Source organism: Podarcis cretensis, assembly GCF_951804945.1.
Source record: "Podarcis cretensis genome assembly, chromosome: 3".
NCBI classification, from domain to species: Eukaryota; Metazoa; Chordata; class Lepidosauria; order Squamata; family Lacertidae; genus Podarcis; species Podarcis cretensis.
The window spans coordinates 12,582,439-12,600,936 of NC_137172.1; the positions used below are offsets into that span (position 1 = coordinate 12,582,439).

Consider the following 18,498-nt stretch of genomic DNA (forward strand, 5'->3'; position numbering starts at 1 on the left):
TGTTTCAATTAGAGTCTAGTAAGAATGCCTGATTTCCCTTCCAATTTTACTGCTTCACAAAGCATTGTACCAAAACGAAATATCTGTTCCGCCCCCCCACCACTGGTGCCACTCTCCTCTCATGTGGGAATCTACCTAATCTCAGCTTCCCATGTTCATCCAAATAAGATTTCATCAAGACCTTTTATAATAAAGGTAAAGGGACCCCTGACCATTAGGTCCAGTCGTGGCCGACTCTGAGGTTGCGGCGCTCATCTCGTTTTACTGGCCGAGGGAGCCGACGTACAGCTTCCGGGTCATGTGGCCAGCATGACTAAGCCGCTTCTGGCGAACCAGAGCAGCGTACGGAAACGCCATTTACCTTCCCGCCAGTGTGATACCTATTTATCTACTTGCACTTTGACGTGCTTTCAAACTGCTAGGTTGGCAGGAGCAGGGACCCCATTGTGGGGATTCAAACCACTGACCTTCCAATTGGCGAGCCCTAGGCTCAGTGGTTTAGACCACAGCGCCACCTACATCCTACCCCTCACCAAATCAATATTCGGTTCCTCCACCCACTTTTTAAAGGGAGAAGCAGGAAGCAGGAATCTGAACACACATAGGGTTAGTTTTAAAAGCATTTTAATGACATAGCATATATTTAACAGATAGGGTAAAAGTCTAGAGGTACAGTTCCATACAACCGAAAGCCAGTTCCAGTACTATCCTGTCTACAGGCCCAGTCATTGAGAAGTCATTCCTATTAAATGTGTTTCTTTTCTTTTCTTTTCTGATTGTGCAGTAAGATGAAAATTGTTCATTACAATAGTTACAGTGACAGAGAAATGCACACTATGTATCAAAGAGCAAAAGGTAATGTAGCAAAATTATAACACAGTGTAGCTGCTGACAAGCAAGTTAACCATTGGAGTAACATTTTTTTTGTTTTTGTTTTTTTTTTCTTCCAGTAAATGCTTCAGTTCCACTTTTACACTTAATCGATGATTTTAAAGGGTTTTTTTTTAATTATACATCTAGCCTTATTATACTTTTTTTACTAGAATTATCTGAAACATACAATATAATGTATTTCAGCAAAAAAAAAAAAAAAATCAAAATTACAGATTATTTAAAACCGTTATCAGTATGCTAAGTCTTTCTTTCTTTTTTTCCAATACCAACATTCTTAACTGTCGTTGCCGGATGTGGGGTTTTGGTGGGGGGGGGGCGGTGGCGGGGGGGAAAAAGCATCATGTCCATGTTTTAAGTTCACATAAACAAGATGCCCGGATATAGAAATGGTTTTGGCCTGTACGTTAAATGTTGAGCTGCACTCTTTGTCACGGTAGAAGAGAATATGCCACCATTTCATTTACCAGGATTAGATTCGCAGTGGGGAGACCCAAGTAGCCAAGGCTCAGCACGACAACCTCAGAGGGAAGTGAAAAAAGTGTCTCTGTGTGTTTCTGCGTGTCTGTCTGTCTGTCTGTCTGTCTGTGTGGGCTTAGGAACTTTGCAAGCACCTTGTATTCCATTAACACTAAAAGAGTGATGAGTTGGGGCAGGGTGGGGCACTGTTGTTTTTCAAGACAGCCTCAAAAAATCGAGGAACAGTTTAAATAGTAAAGATCTAATCTACATTAACCTCGTTAAAAAGGAAAAAAAAAAAAAAGGAAAGAAAAAACCAGAGAAAGAAAAGGAAGGAAAACAACAAAAGGAAAAACAAAACAAAACAAAAAAAACCTGGCTCTTCTCTTTTACTCAGAAGCTGCCCAATGCACCTCAGACGTATTTGTAACTTTAGAATCTTTTTTGTGTATTTTTTTGTTTTGTTTTAAATGCTCTATAAATAAAAAAATTTAAAAAAATTAAATCACATTGAGGAACATTAGGCACAGAGAGTAATGTATTGGTTCTGAGCTTGCATGCTGGAATTCCACTGGAACGGTCGAGAGAGGTGCAGCGTGTAAAAGATAGGAGGGAGTTCACTTCTTTTTCCCAAAAAGGCTGAATCTCTTCTCTTTCTCTTTCTCTTTCTCTTTCTCCCGCTTGCCAGGACTGGACTCGCTGGTTATTGTCACACTGGCTGGCAGGGTCTGGGCGCGGCTCGTCGCTGGGGTGCTGTGTGTGCTTGTGGACAACTCGGTCTTGTCTGAGATCGCAGAGGCAATGGCCTGGATCCATGCGTTCATTTCCTCCTGGGGGGGGGGGCGGGAGGCACGACAAGAAGGTGTTTAAAAAGAGAGAGATTTCAAGGAGCCCCAGGCCTTCCCACGCTTTGAAAATATATAGCTTAAGGCAGAGGTTCTCAACCTTTTTGTGCCCATGGCTCCCGTAACCAACTACAGTGGTACCTCGGGTTACATACGCTTCAGGTTACAGACTCCGCTAACCCAGAAATAGTACCTCAGGTTAAGAACTTTGCTTCAGGGTGAGAACAGAAATTGTGCTCCGGAAGTGTGGCGGCAGCAGGAGGCCCCATTAGCTAAAGTGGTGCTTCAGGTTAAGAACAGTTTCAGGTTAAGAATGGACCTCTGGAATGAATTAAGTACTTAACCCGGGGTACCACTGTATAGTGGTACCTCAATTTTTGAAAGTTTCAGTTTTCAAACGCCGAAAACCTGGAAGAAAACGCTTCCGTTTTCAGTCGCACCACAGAAGTCAGGTGGCTTCCGCTGAGTTTTTTTCAATTTTCTCTATTTTCTCTATCTAATTTGCAGACTGCCCTTTGCGCCTCACTTTTTGAAAGCCGAACAGTCTTCCGGAACAGATGACGTTCGAAAACCGAGGTAGCACTGTACTCTGTTCCTGCTGCACCCCTGTGGGACTCAGGCGCCCAGTTATGTCACTCCTTGCCTGCAGAGCTGACAGCCTCTCACCCTTTTTCAAACACCCTCCCTGGTGGAGTGTTTCCTCAGCCTCCTCTCCTCTTCCCTCTCCTTGGGAATCCTCTGGGCAGCCGCTGCTGCCGCCCCTGGTCTCTGAGCCACCCCACCCCAAAGAGAGTTCTCTCCTCACACTGTCCCACAGTGGCCTGGGAAGAAGATGTCTCCAGCCTTAGTGGCCTAACGGAGACTGGCCAAAGGAGAACGAGAGGCCGGCACCTTACTTTGGGCGGCAGCAGTGGGTGCTGCTTGGCCTGCATGGTGGAAAGGTTCCCCTTCAGCACCGGGCACTCAGCTGTCAGGCAGGCCTTGCACACAGCAAGCAAAACAAAGGCCAGTGCCTGCCTGCTTGGCCTCCCACTTGTCTGTCCATTCCCAACAGCAAGTGCTGGTGGACTGAGCATCTGGGCTCCCTCACCCGCTTGCTTGCTTGCTTACGCCAAGGCCGCCTCAGCTCCTGGCAACCAGTGCCCCCTGGCCAGTCCCAGAGGCACCATTTACCTGGGGAGCTTGCAGTCAGCGCTGCTGCAACAAACAGCCACACAAGCCTTTGGGAGGCAGACACATAAGAGGGCATCAGAGGAGGGAGGGAAGGAAAGAGGGACAGAGGCCAGTGTTGCCTGCGACACCCTTGATTGTCATTCAAGGCACGTCAGGGTGCCACAGCACACTGGTTGAAAACCACTGGCTTAAGGGATTGTGGTGAACCAAGGCAACTTTCACACCATACATTTTAAACAGCCCAACTCCAACCTCCAAGAGAACTCCAGGGCTTCCTGAGATTTCCCCAGGGGTTGGTTAAAGGTAAAGGGACCCCTGACCATTAGGTCCAGTCATGGCCGACTCTGGGGTTGCGGCGCTCATCTTGCTTTACCGGTGTACAGCTTCCGGGTCATGTGGCCAGCATGACTAAACCACTTCTGGCGAACCAGAGCAGCACACGGAAACGCCATTTACCTTCCCGCCGGAGTGGTACCTATTCATCTACTTGCACTTTGAAGTGCTTTTGAACTGCTAGGTTGGCAGGAGCAGGGACCTAGCCACGGGAGCTCACCCCGCCGCGGGGATTTGAACTGCCAACCTTCTGATCGGCAAGTCCTAGGTCTATGGTTTAACCCACAGCGCCACCCGTGTCCCTCCAGGGGTTGGTTACCTTGGAATAAAGGTCAGTGGAGACTGCAGAGCTTAGATTATGTCCCCCACTCTCATCACCGCAAAAATTCTGCAAGCACCCCCTGAAACGGGCGTGCCCATCACAACAGAGACAACAAAAATTCCAAAGCTGTCTAGCGCTGCGATGTCATAACACAGATGCTGAGAGTGAAAGGGTCTGTCAAGCCAGAAACCCAGTGTTTCCCAAATTTGGGTCTTCAGCTCTACAACTCCCATCACCCCTAGCTAGCAGGTCCAGTGGTCGGAAATGGTGGGAATTAGTAGTCCAAAGGCAGCTGGAGCCCCAAGTTTGGAAAACACTTCAGTAGACACTGTACTGGGACGTTTTTAATGCTTGGCGTTTTATTGTTTTTATATTTTCCTGGAAGCTGCCCTGAGTGGCTGGGGAAACCTAGTATAAGGTTTATAAGGCGAGGTATAAATAATAAAATTATTATTATTATTATTATTATTATTATTATTATTATTATTATTATTATTATTTCAAAAGGGGAAGGGCTGCTGCTCAACACACATGATTTGCATGCAAAAGGTCTTGGGTTCAATATTTAACATTTCCAGGGAGGGCCAGGAGAGGCGCCCTGTCTGGAATGCCAAGCAGTATTGACAGTGAGTTAGATGGACCAGTTGTCTGATTTGGTGAATGGCAGCTTCCGATGTCCTATTGCTTTATGCAGAATGCGGCTTCAGGAGATCGCGGTGACAGCAAGACACCAGTAGCACCAACATGACTTTAGAAAAAGAAGAAGAACCCAACCAGGGACAGAAACTTACATCGTCTTTGGCTTGGAAGAGGTACTCATTGCCGTCAGTTAACCTGAAATTCAGAACGACAACATCAGGATAAAGAAGCTGCTCTTGCCAACCAATCGGGAGCAACAGGAACTGAGGACCTTGTTCTTTTTGCATCAGTAACCATGTGAAGGGCTCGTTGTCGGTGGACGTACTGCCCACCCCAGTTTTAGAGGCACCGTGCGTATCCCAACACATCCTTGCGTGCTCCATCCCTGAAGTGGACTGAGCACTTCAGAATTTGGGAGTAAGGCTTCAGTACATTGTAGTGTTCCTAGTTCCTCTTCTCGATGAACAAAGCCAGAATAAATCATGCAAAACTTGTGGGATAAATTATGCAATTGTTCCCAATTTGCACAAATTTATTCAGCTCATATCTGGCAGGGGTGTCTTCTTGGTGCAGAACTAGGATGTCTGAGGCTGGACTGTTCGTTTTTACATTTTTACTTCCCCTTGAAATGTATTTAACAAGATTTATATACCTCTTAATCACCCAAACCTCTAAGTGGTTTACATAAAGTATAAAATACACATTAAAATTACTGATAAAATCAGATATTTTTTTTTAAAAAGTTAGCCTAACATTTTTCCAAATTAAAATCGGTGGTTTTAAAATTATACATTATAAAATTATATATGATGATGCATGCTGAATTCCTTGAAAGAGTGGAACAAATATTAGGTGCTGGAGGTTCCAGTGCCGCTGTGCTCCGATTCAGCAGGGGAACGTGATGGGATGCTCAGTTTCAATGAGATGCAAGAACTAGAAATCCTTGCTCATTTGGATTCTCTTTGGCTTCAATGAAGAACCTTCACAATTTCCAAAAGCATCAATTCCTCCCCCCCCCCCCTTTATGGGTTGGGTGCTTCTCTGTTGCTCTCTGCTATTTTAATAAGCGTAATAATCTCTCCCCTGCCTTTGTGAACTGCTTAGATAAGGCTTCCTTGCTTTGCCTTGTCTGCTTAAAGGTAAAGGTACCCCTGCCCGTATGGGCCAGTCTTGACAGACTCTGGGGTTGTGCGCCCATCTCACTTAAGATGCCAGGGGCCAGCGCTGTCCGGAGACACTTCCGGGTCACGTGGCCAGCGTGACATCGCTGCTCTGGCAAGCCAGAGCCGCACACGGAAACGCCGTTTACCTTCCCGCTGGTAAGCGGTCCCTATTTATCTACTTGCACCCGGAGGTGCTTTCGAACTGCTAGGTTGGCAGGCGCTGGGACCGAGCAGCGGGAGCACACCCCGCCGCAGGGATTCAAACCGCCGACCTTTCGATCGGCAAGCCCTAGGTGCTGAGGCTTTAACCCACAGCGCCACCTGCGTCCCCCTTGTCTGCTTAGGGCTCAGGTAATGCTGAACCATTTTCGACACTGAACCATTTAATGCAAGGTGCCGTGGAAGGGATACACGCAGGAGCACACTTGAGAAGCGTACTATAAAACCTTTGAAGAAGGATTAGACTGCCCTGCTGCTTGGGAGACAAGCTGTTGCTGTCTGGGCTCGGAAAGCCAAACAGTGAAGGCAGGGGGAGAACGAGGACCCAAAAGGTACTGGTGGTGAGGGCACAAACCAGTGGCTGGTATGGTGGGGATGCTAAAGATCATAGAATCATGGAACTGGGGAGTTGGAAGGGACACAAAGGGTCATGTAGTCCAACCCCCGGAAATGCAGGGATGCCACCCTCTCTGATGCCTCCAGCACAGAGAATCAAAAATCACTGTAGTGGTACCGTTGCAAGTAGAGGAGCTGAGGACATTAAGATGCTTGTGGGGAGACCACAAGCAGCATCCATGTGAGGATTTTTTGCCCTGGTGTATATTACTTCGCTACCTTACACTGAGTTTCATTTGCCATTTCAAAGCCCTTCCAAGAGAGACCCTTTTGTAATCTCTTTTTGTTCTATTGCAAAGTGGATCCTGTCAACTCTGGGACCTCGAATCTATATGCCAATTGCAGTCCTTTGCAGCTTTGGAACACCTTCATGGTAACATGGGATGAAAGGGAAAAAAGCAAGGTCCTATTCTGGAGCCGTATACGCCAGCATTTCTCAGCCTTGGGTCCCTAGATGTTGTTGGACCCCAACTCCCATCATCCCTGACCACTGGTCCTGCTAGTGAGGGATGATGGGAGTTGTGGTCTAGCAACATCTGGGGACCCAAGGTAGAGAAAGGCTGATATACATTGACAAAACATGTCAAGAGTTTACCAAGCCTATCAAGTTTTGGAAGAGAATGGTTTTTGAGTAGGTCCACTGCTGGAGGCAGTAGGCCTCTGAATACCAACTGTTGGGAATCACAAGTAGGGAGATAGCCATCCTGTTGGTCAACAGTGGGAACAGGATGCTAGACTAGATGGGTCTTCGGCCTGATCTAGCAGTCAGGCTCTTCAGCCTGGATACGTCAGTTAGTTAGAGTGTGTTGCTGCTAACACCAAGGTTGCAGGTTCGATCCCCGTACAGGACAGTTGCATAGTTCTGCATTGCAGGGAGTTGAACAAGATGATCCTCAGGGTCCCTTCTAACTCTATGATTCTATGATTCTAAAGTCCTTAAAAGGTAAAGGGACCCCTGACCATTAGGTCCAGTTATGGCCAACTCGGGGGTTGTGGCGCTCATCTCACTTTATTGGCCGAGGGAGCCGGCGTACAGCTTCCGGGTCATGTGGCCAGCATGACTAAGCCGCTTCTGGCGAACCACAGCAGCGCACTGAAACGCCGTTTACCTTCCCGCTGGAGTGGTACCTATTTATCTACTTGCACTTTGACGTGCTTTGAACTGCTAGGTGGGCAGGAGCAGGAGCAGGGACAGAGCAACGGGAGCTCACCCCGTCGTGGGGATTTGAACTGCCGACCTTCTGATCGGCAAGTCCTAGGCTCTGTGGTTTAACCCATAGCGCCACTCGCGTCCCCTAAAGTACCTTAAGAGAGGAATTAAAGGGAAAGAACGAGGCACAACCCAGATATCCCCTGTGAACTGATCTCGGGACATTTCTAGAGGGCTATGTCATCTGCAGCACCCGGGGTTGTGCTGTGAATTGTGGAGGCAACGCTCCGCTTTGCGAAGGCAAACCTGGCACCAGACATGCAACAGTATGTCAAGGAGCGTTGCGCCTGCTTTCCCTGACCTTTTGCCTTCTTGCCTAGAAAACAGGGTCCCCCCCCCCCGACCTTTTGTCCTTTCACAGATTTGTTTACTAGACATAAGGCTTGGCTGGAGCATGGCAGGGAACGCAGACGTAGTCAAGTATTGGTGAACATTCAAGGGAAGCACCTGCTGACACGTGCATTTGCTAACGCTAGAAATGTGCGTAGATGGAAATACGTTAAGTTCAGGGTGGTTTCACTACTGTTTCCAATTGTTGACTTCTGCTAATAAAAGGAGCCTCTGCAGAGCTAGCCGGCAGCTTGCTTGGATCATGCTTGCCAGCGTGCTTCTGCACAGCTCACCTGCATCCAACCTCCTGTCGTCTCCGTTATTCGTACAGTGAATGCAGTTGCTCAGAAGATCAGTGGATGTGGATAATGTCTGCAAACCGCTGGTGCAGGGAGCCTGGGAACTATCAGTTCCCATCCCTGTTGGGAAAAGGAAAAGTCTCTCTCTCTCTCTCTCCTTCTCCTGCAGGAAGAGGTGCCTTACCTTAGCTTGAACACATGCTTTTTCTTCTTGTATTCAACCGCCACTTCGCATGCCGCTTCTTTCAGGCTGACGGGGATCTCGTTGTGGTAGGGGATGCCCGAGGAAGCAGCCTTGGCATCTTTGTAAAAGCCCATGTCTTGCTTGTTAATGACACAGTAGACGTTATGCCAGGATCTTGAGAGACAAATGAAATAACAAGGCAAGCATTAAGGCCGCCGTCACGGATAAGCGCAGCTTCCTCCTTGCTTTTCTAACGCTGTAGCATTGCATAAGCAAATCAAAGCTCTTTTTCTGCGAGAAGATAAAACAGGTTTATGGGCAAGAAGTTTGCACGACACAGCTCTGTTATAAAAGGGAGAGGGAGACAGAGAGAACAAGCTGCCTGCAAAAACAGAAGAGATTTCTCAATGCTATGCCATTAGGGTTTTTGCATTTTAATGATTTTATGTGCTGCGCCTAATGGTTTTCTAAAATGTTTCTATATTGCTGTACCCAGCGCTGATATTTTGAGAGAGCGTAGATAAATATCAGCACTATTTGGAAGTAAACATGCTGGGTGTTTTCAGAGGGGAAGCTGTCAAGTCTGAAAGCTATCAACTTGGATGTATCATTTATTCAACAATGTTTACTTGGTTATTTCTATCTTGCCTTTTTCGATCCAAAAAGGATTCTGACACGAAACCAGCAGGATGCAATGAAAACCACCAATCCACTTAAAACCTCGACATTTAAAGATGAAAATAGGCAGTAAAACCAGGGGGGAAAAGAGAGTGTGATGCTGTAAGCATCTGAGATAGAAAGGGACGAAAATCAAACCTATCAACAGATAAATAAATTCAGTTTATTTATATTAAGCGCATGCTGCCTGACATCAAAAATCCTTGAAGCATTTTGAGTTTGGCTGTGAATCCTTTTGAGCAGGAATCTGGAATGCTCACCCTGTCTGTGTAAGTCTTTGCAGGAGGGCCATGGCAATAAATGAGGACAGGATGGCTGGCGGTCACCCCTCTCCTTTCAGCCATGCAGAGAGGAAGTGACAACGCTAAGGGACGATATTCTTAGGCTTCAGGAAGAGTCAGAAAGAGGAAAGCCGAGAAATGCAGGAGAGCAGAGAGGAATTTGGGGGGGGACACATTCCGCCCTGCTTGCAGAGTGAGCAGGAAGCAGGAACAGGGACCACGAGGTGGATACTTCGGAGGTTGCAATGTATGGGAGGAGGAAGATGCAGGAGATTATCGGCAGGGTGTGTGTGTGTGTGTGTGCAAAGGAGGTTGCACAGAAGGAGAGGCGAGGAGGCACAGGCATGGGGTGGAAGTGAAAACAGGGGTGCAAAGTGGGACCGCGGAACAGAAGAGAGAAACACGGTTGGGAAGGGGAGTAGCGAGCTGAGTAGTTGCATGCGGAACAGGGGGCACGGGCGGGAGGAGTGAGCAGGGGTACAGCCCCTCGTTTCAGCTCGTTCCTTGCTGGGGCAACTTCAGCGGCCCGTGTTTCCCCGAGCACAGCCTGAACCCTGCCTCCAGCTCGAACCTCACCTTGTCCTACACCCCCGTGGAGCCTGGCCACAGTGCAGAGCGGGACAGCGCCCTCTAAAGCAGCGTCCAAAGGAAGAGGAGAGGAGAAAAGGATATTTGGAGGGGGCCGCCCTCGCCCTTTGAGCAAGTAAGGAGGGAACAAGAAAACAAATGATATGGGAATCGGGGGTCCGGGGCCAGAAGCCTTAGTGGTGGCAAGCCTATAACAAGAGGTTGGTGAGAAATAAGGAAATAGGAGTGGCAGAAGGATAAAGGAGAAACTTGGGGGGAATCCAGTGATGAAGCGGCAATGATCCCCACTTGCATACCATGAAGGAAGAACAAACTGGAGCTCTGGGGATCCTCCAGAGGTGGAGAAGCACGGAGCGAACCGAACAAACCTGTTTGAAGCCTTCTTGTTGTGTGACTCCCATTCGTGTTTGCGATGCAAGAAGCCCTCCATCAGAGTGGAAGGGGCTTCTTGCGTTTTGGCCGGGAGGGTGGCGGCTGTCTGGGCCTGGAGGCCAGCCTTGGCTTTGCGATCGGCCGTCGGCGAAGGGACGGGACTGGTCTCTTTGGAGCTTGTCCTCTGGTCCGCTGCTCCATTGACCATTTCGTTGGCTTCCCTCGACTCTCCCATCTAAGAAACAAGAGCGGGACACGTAAGCTGCTGTCCGGCGGCAAGGCTGTTGCACGCAGCACTTTCTCGTTTAATCAAAGAACATCTTAAATGTTCCGTTTGCAAGGCTGTGTACCAAAGCCTAGGGGGTTCCAGTAAAACTACTCTTGCCCCCTCCCCATTGAAGAAACAGAGGGCCGGAGGAATTAGAACGGTATCATTAGATTAGTACCCAATTGATAGAGGTGAAGGAACAGGAGAAAGGGAGAGGGTAACCCATCTGTGAGAGTTTTACCGCTCTTGGCTTTGCTGATCAAATCCTTAAAATGCCATGACTGAGCAAAGGCAAACTGTATATGCAACAAGGACTTCTCTATTAAGAAGCTATAGAGAATGCAATTCTTTGCTGTTCCGTAACTGGGAATAAGAAACTGGGCCCAGGATTGTGGCCATACTCGTCAACTGCAAGCGTTTTTGACTGTTCCAATATTGCAACAGTAAGAATCTCACTTCTGTTAAGTTCAGAAAGATCATAAAAAAGGAGGGGAAATCCAACGGATTCAGGTCAGCCACCTTTCAATGCATCTATAACGTTACTGCCGTTGGGACTATGCAGTACCTCTATAGATGCATTAAGCCAGTGAAAAAGAGTATTGCTAACAGCATTCACAGAAGCACCCCGATGTGACCCGGGCCCACCTGCAAATTCCCCCACTCCATCACACCCATCCCCAAGGTGACAACATAATCAGAAGACAACATGCAGAAACTGGTGGGGAATATCCGAGGGCAGCATGCAATTTCATCATGTCCCCCGTCCTAGTTAGAAGAGCTTGGATCGTCAAAGACAGGCAGGTTTAGAGGGGAGAGGAAGGTGGAACAAGGCAGGGTGGACAGTTAAAACGTTAATTTATCTCAAAGTCTCTTATCGTCGGACTTTGGAATCGGGTGGATCGGACTGGGTGTTAAAGGAGCCAGGAAAACACTACAACCACTCAACTCCACACGTCTATTTACCCCCAAGACAAAGACAGAACCAAGGGCTTGGCCATCTCTCGCCTTGCCGGTCTCGATGCCTGCTGTACTGTAACTGAGATGCCTAGTGGGGCCAGCTCTGACTGGGCAGATCCTTGATGTCTTCAGCAGCCATTTCATCACCCAAATCATTTACAACCGGAATCCTGAAACTTTAATCTTTGGCAACAGTGGCTCGGTCCCAGGCGGGACGGATAACATTGATTAAAAGAGTCGGGACTTGGAATTCTGTGCCGTAGAAAAGCCACTGGTAGCAGCCCGCAGAGGAGTGTAGGGATTGTGGTTATTAGCAAGTTACTAAAGCCCAGCACCGCTCAATGCTCTAGTAGTAGATTACAAACACTGCGCCATTTTTTAATTTTTTTCACATCGAGGACAAGCAAGGATTCGCCAAGGACACAGTAATTAAAAGACATTTTTTTGCTGCTCCGGCCAGGATTCAGACAATTCAGAAGCAGCAGAATTATTACGAAGCAAGCTGTACATCTTCCACTTTTGCTACAACTGTTTGGGCTGGTCCTTGGGAAAGGTGGTTGGTACCATTGACTCCCATTCCAGTACGTTGGCCAAATGCTAAAGGCCTCCAGTCATCCATGGGCTAAGGCCTTCTAGGTAGTGGCACCCGAGTTTGAAACTCACTCCTTTGGGAGGCTCAGTGCCCCCGTTCCCTCCCAGCTTTCAGCCACAATCCTACTCCTAGTGAACTCAACTTCACTGGAAACAATGGGATTTACAGCTGGTTAAATATGTATCAGATTCTGCTGTTTTCTAAGGCTGCAGTCCTACACTCTCTTATATGGAAATAGGAACTACTGGTCTCTGTGGGGCTTACTTCTGAGTAGACATTTACAGGATTTAACTGCAAGCTACCCAGAGCCTTTTTTTAAAAAAAACAGCTCACCTCACCCCAATCCTTTGAACCAAGAACCAGGCCAAGTTTTGCTGGCACAGTATCAACCCCCCTCTCCCCTTATAAAATAACTTAATGCCCCAGGAGGGAACCCAAATCCTGAACTAAATTTAATGTGCGTAACTCCCCCCACCATGTTAACTCTTAGTTTTGTGTTTTTTATGATTACTCTCCCTTGGGGATGAGAGATCTGGAGAAAGTGGGCTTTGCTCAAAAACTAGGGGAAACTTCCTAGGATTACTAAAAGAGAAATCAAATAATGCAACCAGAGTTTCCGTGGTAGAGACACTTGAATTCGCTTCCTTGGAGGTTTTGAATGAATGGGCAAGAGACGTTAAGTCAGAGGTCTCTAGGTATAGAGCAGGCTTTCCCAACCTGGTGCCCTCCAGATGTTTGACCATTGCCATGCTGACTACAGCTGATGGGAGTTATAGTTCAAGTGATCTGGCAGGCACAATGGTTGGGAAAGGCTGGTAAAGAATATACTGCATTAGAGCAGGGAATGTAAAAAGAGAGACTTGTGGGAGCCAGCAGGGGCTGGTGCCCCTTGGGACTGGCAGGGCAGAAAGTGGGGAGACCAACAGAAGGTGGACCCAGAGCCCAGGACAGGCATAGCCAGAGCCAATGGGAGGCAAGAGCCAACTAATTCAACTTCTGTCCTCATCTTCCTCTCGGCTGAGTTTTACAAGTGCAGCACTGAGGCAGGAGAGGAGGAAGGTGACATGCAGTTCAGGCCCCGTTGGCCTAGCTGCAAGTAGGAGGGCAACTGGTGGTGGCACAAGGAGGGCAGACCAAGGTTGGTGGGGCAGTGCCCAATTCACCAAAAAGGACCAGGCTCCACTGGTGGAAGCTCCTCCCTTCAGATTCCACCAACTGGGAAAAATAAAGGAATTTTGTGGAGTGGAGAATCAACTATATTTGCAAACCAGGCCATCAATATTACACCGTATTTTTCGGTCTATAAGACGCACTTTCCCCCTCCTAAAAAGTAAGGGGAAATGTGTGTGCATCTTATGGAGCGAATGCAGGCTGCGTACCTTTCACTGAAGCCAGGAGAGCAAGAGGGATTGATCTCTGGAGAGGTGCTGAGCAGAGAGGGAGAGAACATTTTTTTTCTTGTTCTCCTCCTCTAAAACTAGATGTGTCTTATGGTCGGGTGCGTCTTATAGAGCGAAAAATACGGTGCATTGTGGTAATGCCACCTTCCCAGCAGTGCAGGTGGGTCAAGTCCGAGGGAAACCTGAGAGCCAGGCACACAGCCTCTGTATTCTTGCCTGTTTCTGGCAACTTCTGTGGCTGCTCATCTGACTCCTGGGTTGCCCAGGGCTTGCTTGCCTGCACTGGCAGAGACTAGGGAAAGAAGCAGAAGGGAAGGCACTTGTGCTCATGCAAGCGAAGACTGCTGCGGATCTGGCTGCAGCACGGCCATCTTGTTAAGATTATGAACAAAGCTGTCATGTTGCTTTTCAGTATTTTTGCAGCCTGCTTTCAGAAACGGTTTCCGCAATGAACAGAATAACAACAACAACAACAACAACAACAATAATAACAAGCATGTATGCAAATGATGCATGGTGACACACAGGGGGAAATAATAAGAGCTAAACAAAACTTTAATGGAAACATGCTTTGAGCATGCAGACAAAACACCATGGGTGACAATGGTTAACAACAACAACAACAACAACAACAGATAAACACAAGCATGTTATGAATACACGTTGTCATCATTGGAAGGTTAACTGCAAGTCAGCTGAGTTTGTTAGCTGATTCTTGAGGTATTTAAATCCTGATGCAACACAGCAGCGAGGGACACAACATGGAATACATCCCCGCTCCCCCCGAGTTTGCTTTTCAAAGTGCATGAATCAAGATCTACATTCAGTTGTCCACCTCCTTGAGCCTCTGTACTGTTAGATGAGGAATCAAGGGATCTGCGTAAGGGAATGACAACCCACGCGTTGTTCTGTGAAATGCCACAGTTTTGCGGAACCAAAAAAAATATAGGCAGCTATTAACAGAGAGGACTGCAGTGTCCTTCGCTGCCTGAGATTCAGGTTTGAGGTATCTTTTCCTCCAGTTTTCCCCTGAATGCTAGAGCTCTATGTTGCCATTATATGAGGAAACTGAGCATCTCTTAGGCATTTTTGGCTACAGGATATAACAGGTTTGGAACAGTCCCTTTGCCTGGCCAAGGGTCAAAAAGGCATCTCCGGTTCCTGCAGGGTTTAATGCACTTTGAGGGGCAGCAACCTAGAACTGGTGTAAAAGAAGCACCAAAACATGTCAACACATTGATATAAGGAAATCTAAGGAGCATGAATTAAGAAGTTATACGGTGATATCCTGATGAGAGGGGGAGGAAGAGAGAGAGAGACATGTATGATAATGAAGAAAGACATGGTTGCATGGAAGAATAAAATCCTAGCCTTCTCACTCCTCACAAATGTTGCCAGGTACACTTTGAGAAACTAAACTGATAACCGGTACGCCTTCATGTAGACTCAGAGGTTCAGCAAAGGGAAACCAGATTTATCAAATGTGGTTTGCTAATTATAAAGGTTAATAACTAACTAAACCTTATACAGGTGGTAAAGATTGCAGCAGAAATTCTTCATGGGAGGAAACCAAGGCCGTATTGAAAAATGGCAAAACTGCAAATAAATTTGGAGACATCTAACAAATGTCAATTATTCTTTACCTTTACCAGCTGAGGCAACCACCCATCGACTATGCTACAATCCAAGTTTATGTAAACAAAAAGTCTTCTTAATGCCACTTTTGTGCAAAATTACTGAATCTGAAGTTGCAACCCCAGAGCGCATGTTTAGCAATCTTTATCGCTACCCACAATCAAGGGAGCTTAAAGAAGATCCCCCCCCCTTTAAAAGTGTGGAATTTCTCTACTCTTTCAATGTGTCTTTTCATGTGGATTGATGGTCCTAATTCAGAGGTGAAGATTGCCAGATGACCCCTGGGTTTCACTGAGGGCTTCAAACACCTCCCCTTCCTCCTCCTACAGTAGCAGCAGATAGACTCACAGTAGATACCAATTCAACTGTCATTAATTCTCTCCAAATAATCCAAACACGTCTCTGCTATAGCCTCTGCTACTGCCTTAACCCCCTCATGGAACTACATTCCCAAGAATTCCTTGAAGAGAAGAATGTTGCCACCCTACCACTACCCAAAAACCTGTAATTTGATACTATGGCCACCATCCTCTGTTCTCCACCTTCACACAGAATGGAAGTGTCTAGAGCAGGTGTAGTCAATGTGCTGCCCTCTAGAAATTGATGGGCTCAAACTCCCATGAGCCCCTGCCATAATCAGGGATGATGGGAGCTCTGTTGATCAACAACATCCGGCTAAGACTGGGCTAGAGGGTTGACATTTGGATATATGGAGCCCAAATTAAGATTCCCACTCAACCGAGAAGGTAACTGAGTAGTACCTCTCAGCCTAATCTACTTCAAGGCTGAGTTCCTTGTGTGGGATAGTAAAGGTAAAGGTACCCCTGCCCGTACGGGCCAGTCTTGACAGACTCTGGGGTTGTGCGCCCATCTCACTTAAGAGGCCAGGGGCCAGCGCTGTCCGGAGACACTTCCGGGTCACGTGGCCAGCGTGACATCGCTGCTCTGGCCAGAGCCAGAGCCAGAGCCGCACACGGAAACGCCGTTTACCTTCCCGCTGGTAAGCGGTCCCTATTTATCTACTTGCACCCGGAGGTGCTTTCGAACTGCTAGGTTGGCAGGCGCTGGGACCGAGCAGCGGGAGCGCACCCCGCCGCAGGGATTCGAACCGCCGACCTTTCGATCGGCAAGCCCTAGGCGCTGAGGCTTTAACCCACAGCGCCACCTGCGTCCCTTGTGTGGGATACAAATGTAATAATACTGGAAACATGCAATAGCAGATTCACGCTTGTTAAGGGTTCCTTTCCTCTTCCCTAACCTGCACTTTTCCTTTCGTAGGGGGGGAAATGAGAGCAGGGGAGTATGAACCTGCGACTCTCCGAGGTGCTGTTAAGACTCCAGCTCCCATCATCAACCTTAGCCAGCACAGCCAGTGGTCAGAGCGATGGGACGCAGAGTCTAGCAAGATCTGCAGAAGACACAGGTTTCTCCACCCCTGGTTTGAAAGTCAGTGAGCAGAGGTTTCAGATATGGGCTATGAATCAGCCTTAAAGGTATAAGCCCCTCAACCTAGTGCAACCTCAAAGGGCTGTTGGGTGGATTAAAAGGGGAGGAAGGGAAAGAGAATCATGTATGCCACTTTGGAGTAAAGGTGGGATAGAAATCTAATAATTAAACAAACAAAGAGGATGCACCTTCTGTTTCCCTTCACTATTAATACGTTTTCTTACTCTCCCACTTTCCCCCTTATACTTCTAGGAATGCGAAGGGTTGAAGCCATGGAAAAAGCCAAGGTTTCTGCAGTCTAGTAGGGTGTGGGGAGAATCTTAGACCCAGCAGGGCCAAGTGTCGGTGCCTGCCTGGAATGTGTCCTCGAACTCTGGCAATGCCTTTTGCTTCCCTGGGTAGAGGACAGAGAGGGATGTATGTGTGCGAGAGAGAATGTAGAAACTAGCCTACTGTGCAGAGGTAAAATGTTCACTCATTGCCCCACCCACTTTAGTCTCTGGCTCCTCCCACTGCTGGCAAGTGCCTCTGCCCCTCCCCTGCCTGGAAGGGAATGTTGCTCTTGGCTGAAAAACGTCCCCCACCCCGGCCGTAGGATGAAAAACAAGCTGGGCATCAAGGCAATGAGCTCCCCATGCACCTCGGGTAGAATGTTGACGGCCAGCGCATGGGAAAGGCAAGGATCCTCTTTATCTGTGTGTGACAGGTGAGCATATGAAAATGAAGGTGCCTCCTTTCCTGATATATGTACATGCGCCTTGCGGAGGCAATGCTAGAAGGATGGGAAAGGCAGATGTTCAAGGTTCCTCTTCCCCCCAGGGCTTAACTTAACTTGGAAAAGGGGGAAACTGGGAACAAACAGTCCCAGCAACAGGAACAAGGGATGCTCACACTATTAAAACTCCACAGTTTTAATGGCCCTTTGGCATTTATTTTATTTTATTTTATTGCCGATCGCAATCCTAAACATGCTTCCTTGGAAATTAAATCCCACTGAGTGCAATAAGGTTTGCTCCCTAGTAACTGTGTTCAGGAGGGCAGCCTGAAAGATGCTGTGAAGAAGACCTGCTCCTGCACATGAGGTGAAGAGCGATGTCTTGTATTCAGCCTCACATGATCTGCATGGATTTCTCTCCCCCCCCCCCAAACAGGCCCTACTTTAAAAGGACTAAGAGAGTCCCGTGGTTTTCAATGGGGTTTATGCACCAAATAACCAACTCACTGGCTAGGGAAGAGGAACACTAGAACAGGTTGCCGAGACAGTAAGATCACACTGACTACTAATTTTGGTAGCGTCCTTCCATTTAAGCTTTATTGGCGGTTGCTGGGTTCACACTGCTTGGAATGTTCAACAACTTACTAACCTCTAGGTCAGGGGTGGAGAACCTCAGGCCCAAGAGCCAAAATGTGGCTTTCCAGGGCTTTCTAACCGGCCCTCAGCACTCTCCCTAGCCATGTCCCCTCACTGGCCCTGTAATGCTGTTGCCTGGCTGGAGTTTGGCCTTGAACTGTGATAATGCCTCTTTGGATAGAGGACTGTGGATGCATGTTGAGAAACGTCTGACTTTTGCACGGCTGGGTTGCAGCCAGCACACTACTAACAGCTGTATCTGTTACTCCACCCACTTCTCCCTCTGGTCTTGCCTGCTTTTCACCTCTCGGACTGCTTACCATGGGCATGCGGCCCTCATAAGGTTGCGCAGAGCGTAGTGTGGCCCCTGGGATGAAAAAGCTTCCCCACGCCTGCTCTTTTGGTGCAGATGGTTCTCCCTGACTCTGAATTCCACATCCAGACCCCCAGTTTACATATCCGCATCT

The 18,498-nt window shown here is 47.8% G+C and overlaps 1 protein-coding gene across 3 annotated transcripts in view; it reads right to left on the reverse strand.

Moving 5' to 3' along the window:
* Positions 1-607: 607 nt before the first annotated feature.
* The window catches only part of SPTBN1 (spectrin beta, non-erythrocytic 1), a 243,782-nt gene continuing 225,891 nt past the window's right edge, over positions 608-18,498 (reverse strand). For all 3 annotated transcript variants that reach the window (XM_079968376.1, XM_079968374.1, XM_079968375.1), the window contains 4 exons: positions 10,379-10,617; positions 8,464-8,637; positions 4,815-4,857; positions 608-2,180 (listed from right to left, as the gene is read on the reverse strand). In XM_079968376.1, the coding sequence (XP_079824502.1) occupies positions 1,968-2,180; positions 4,815-4,857; positions 8,464-8,637; positions 10,379-10,617 (669 nt within the window). In that variant the 3' untranslated portion in view covers positions 608-1,967. The remainder of the gene's footprint in view (positions 2,181-4,814; positions 4,858-8,463; positions 8,638-10,378; positions 10,618-18,498) is intronic.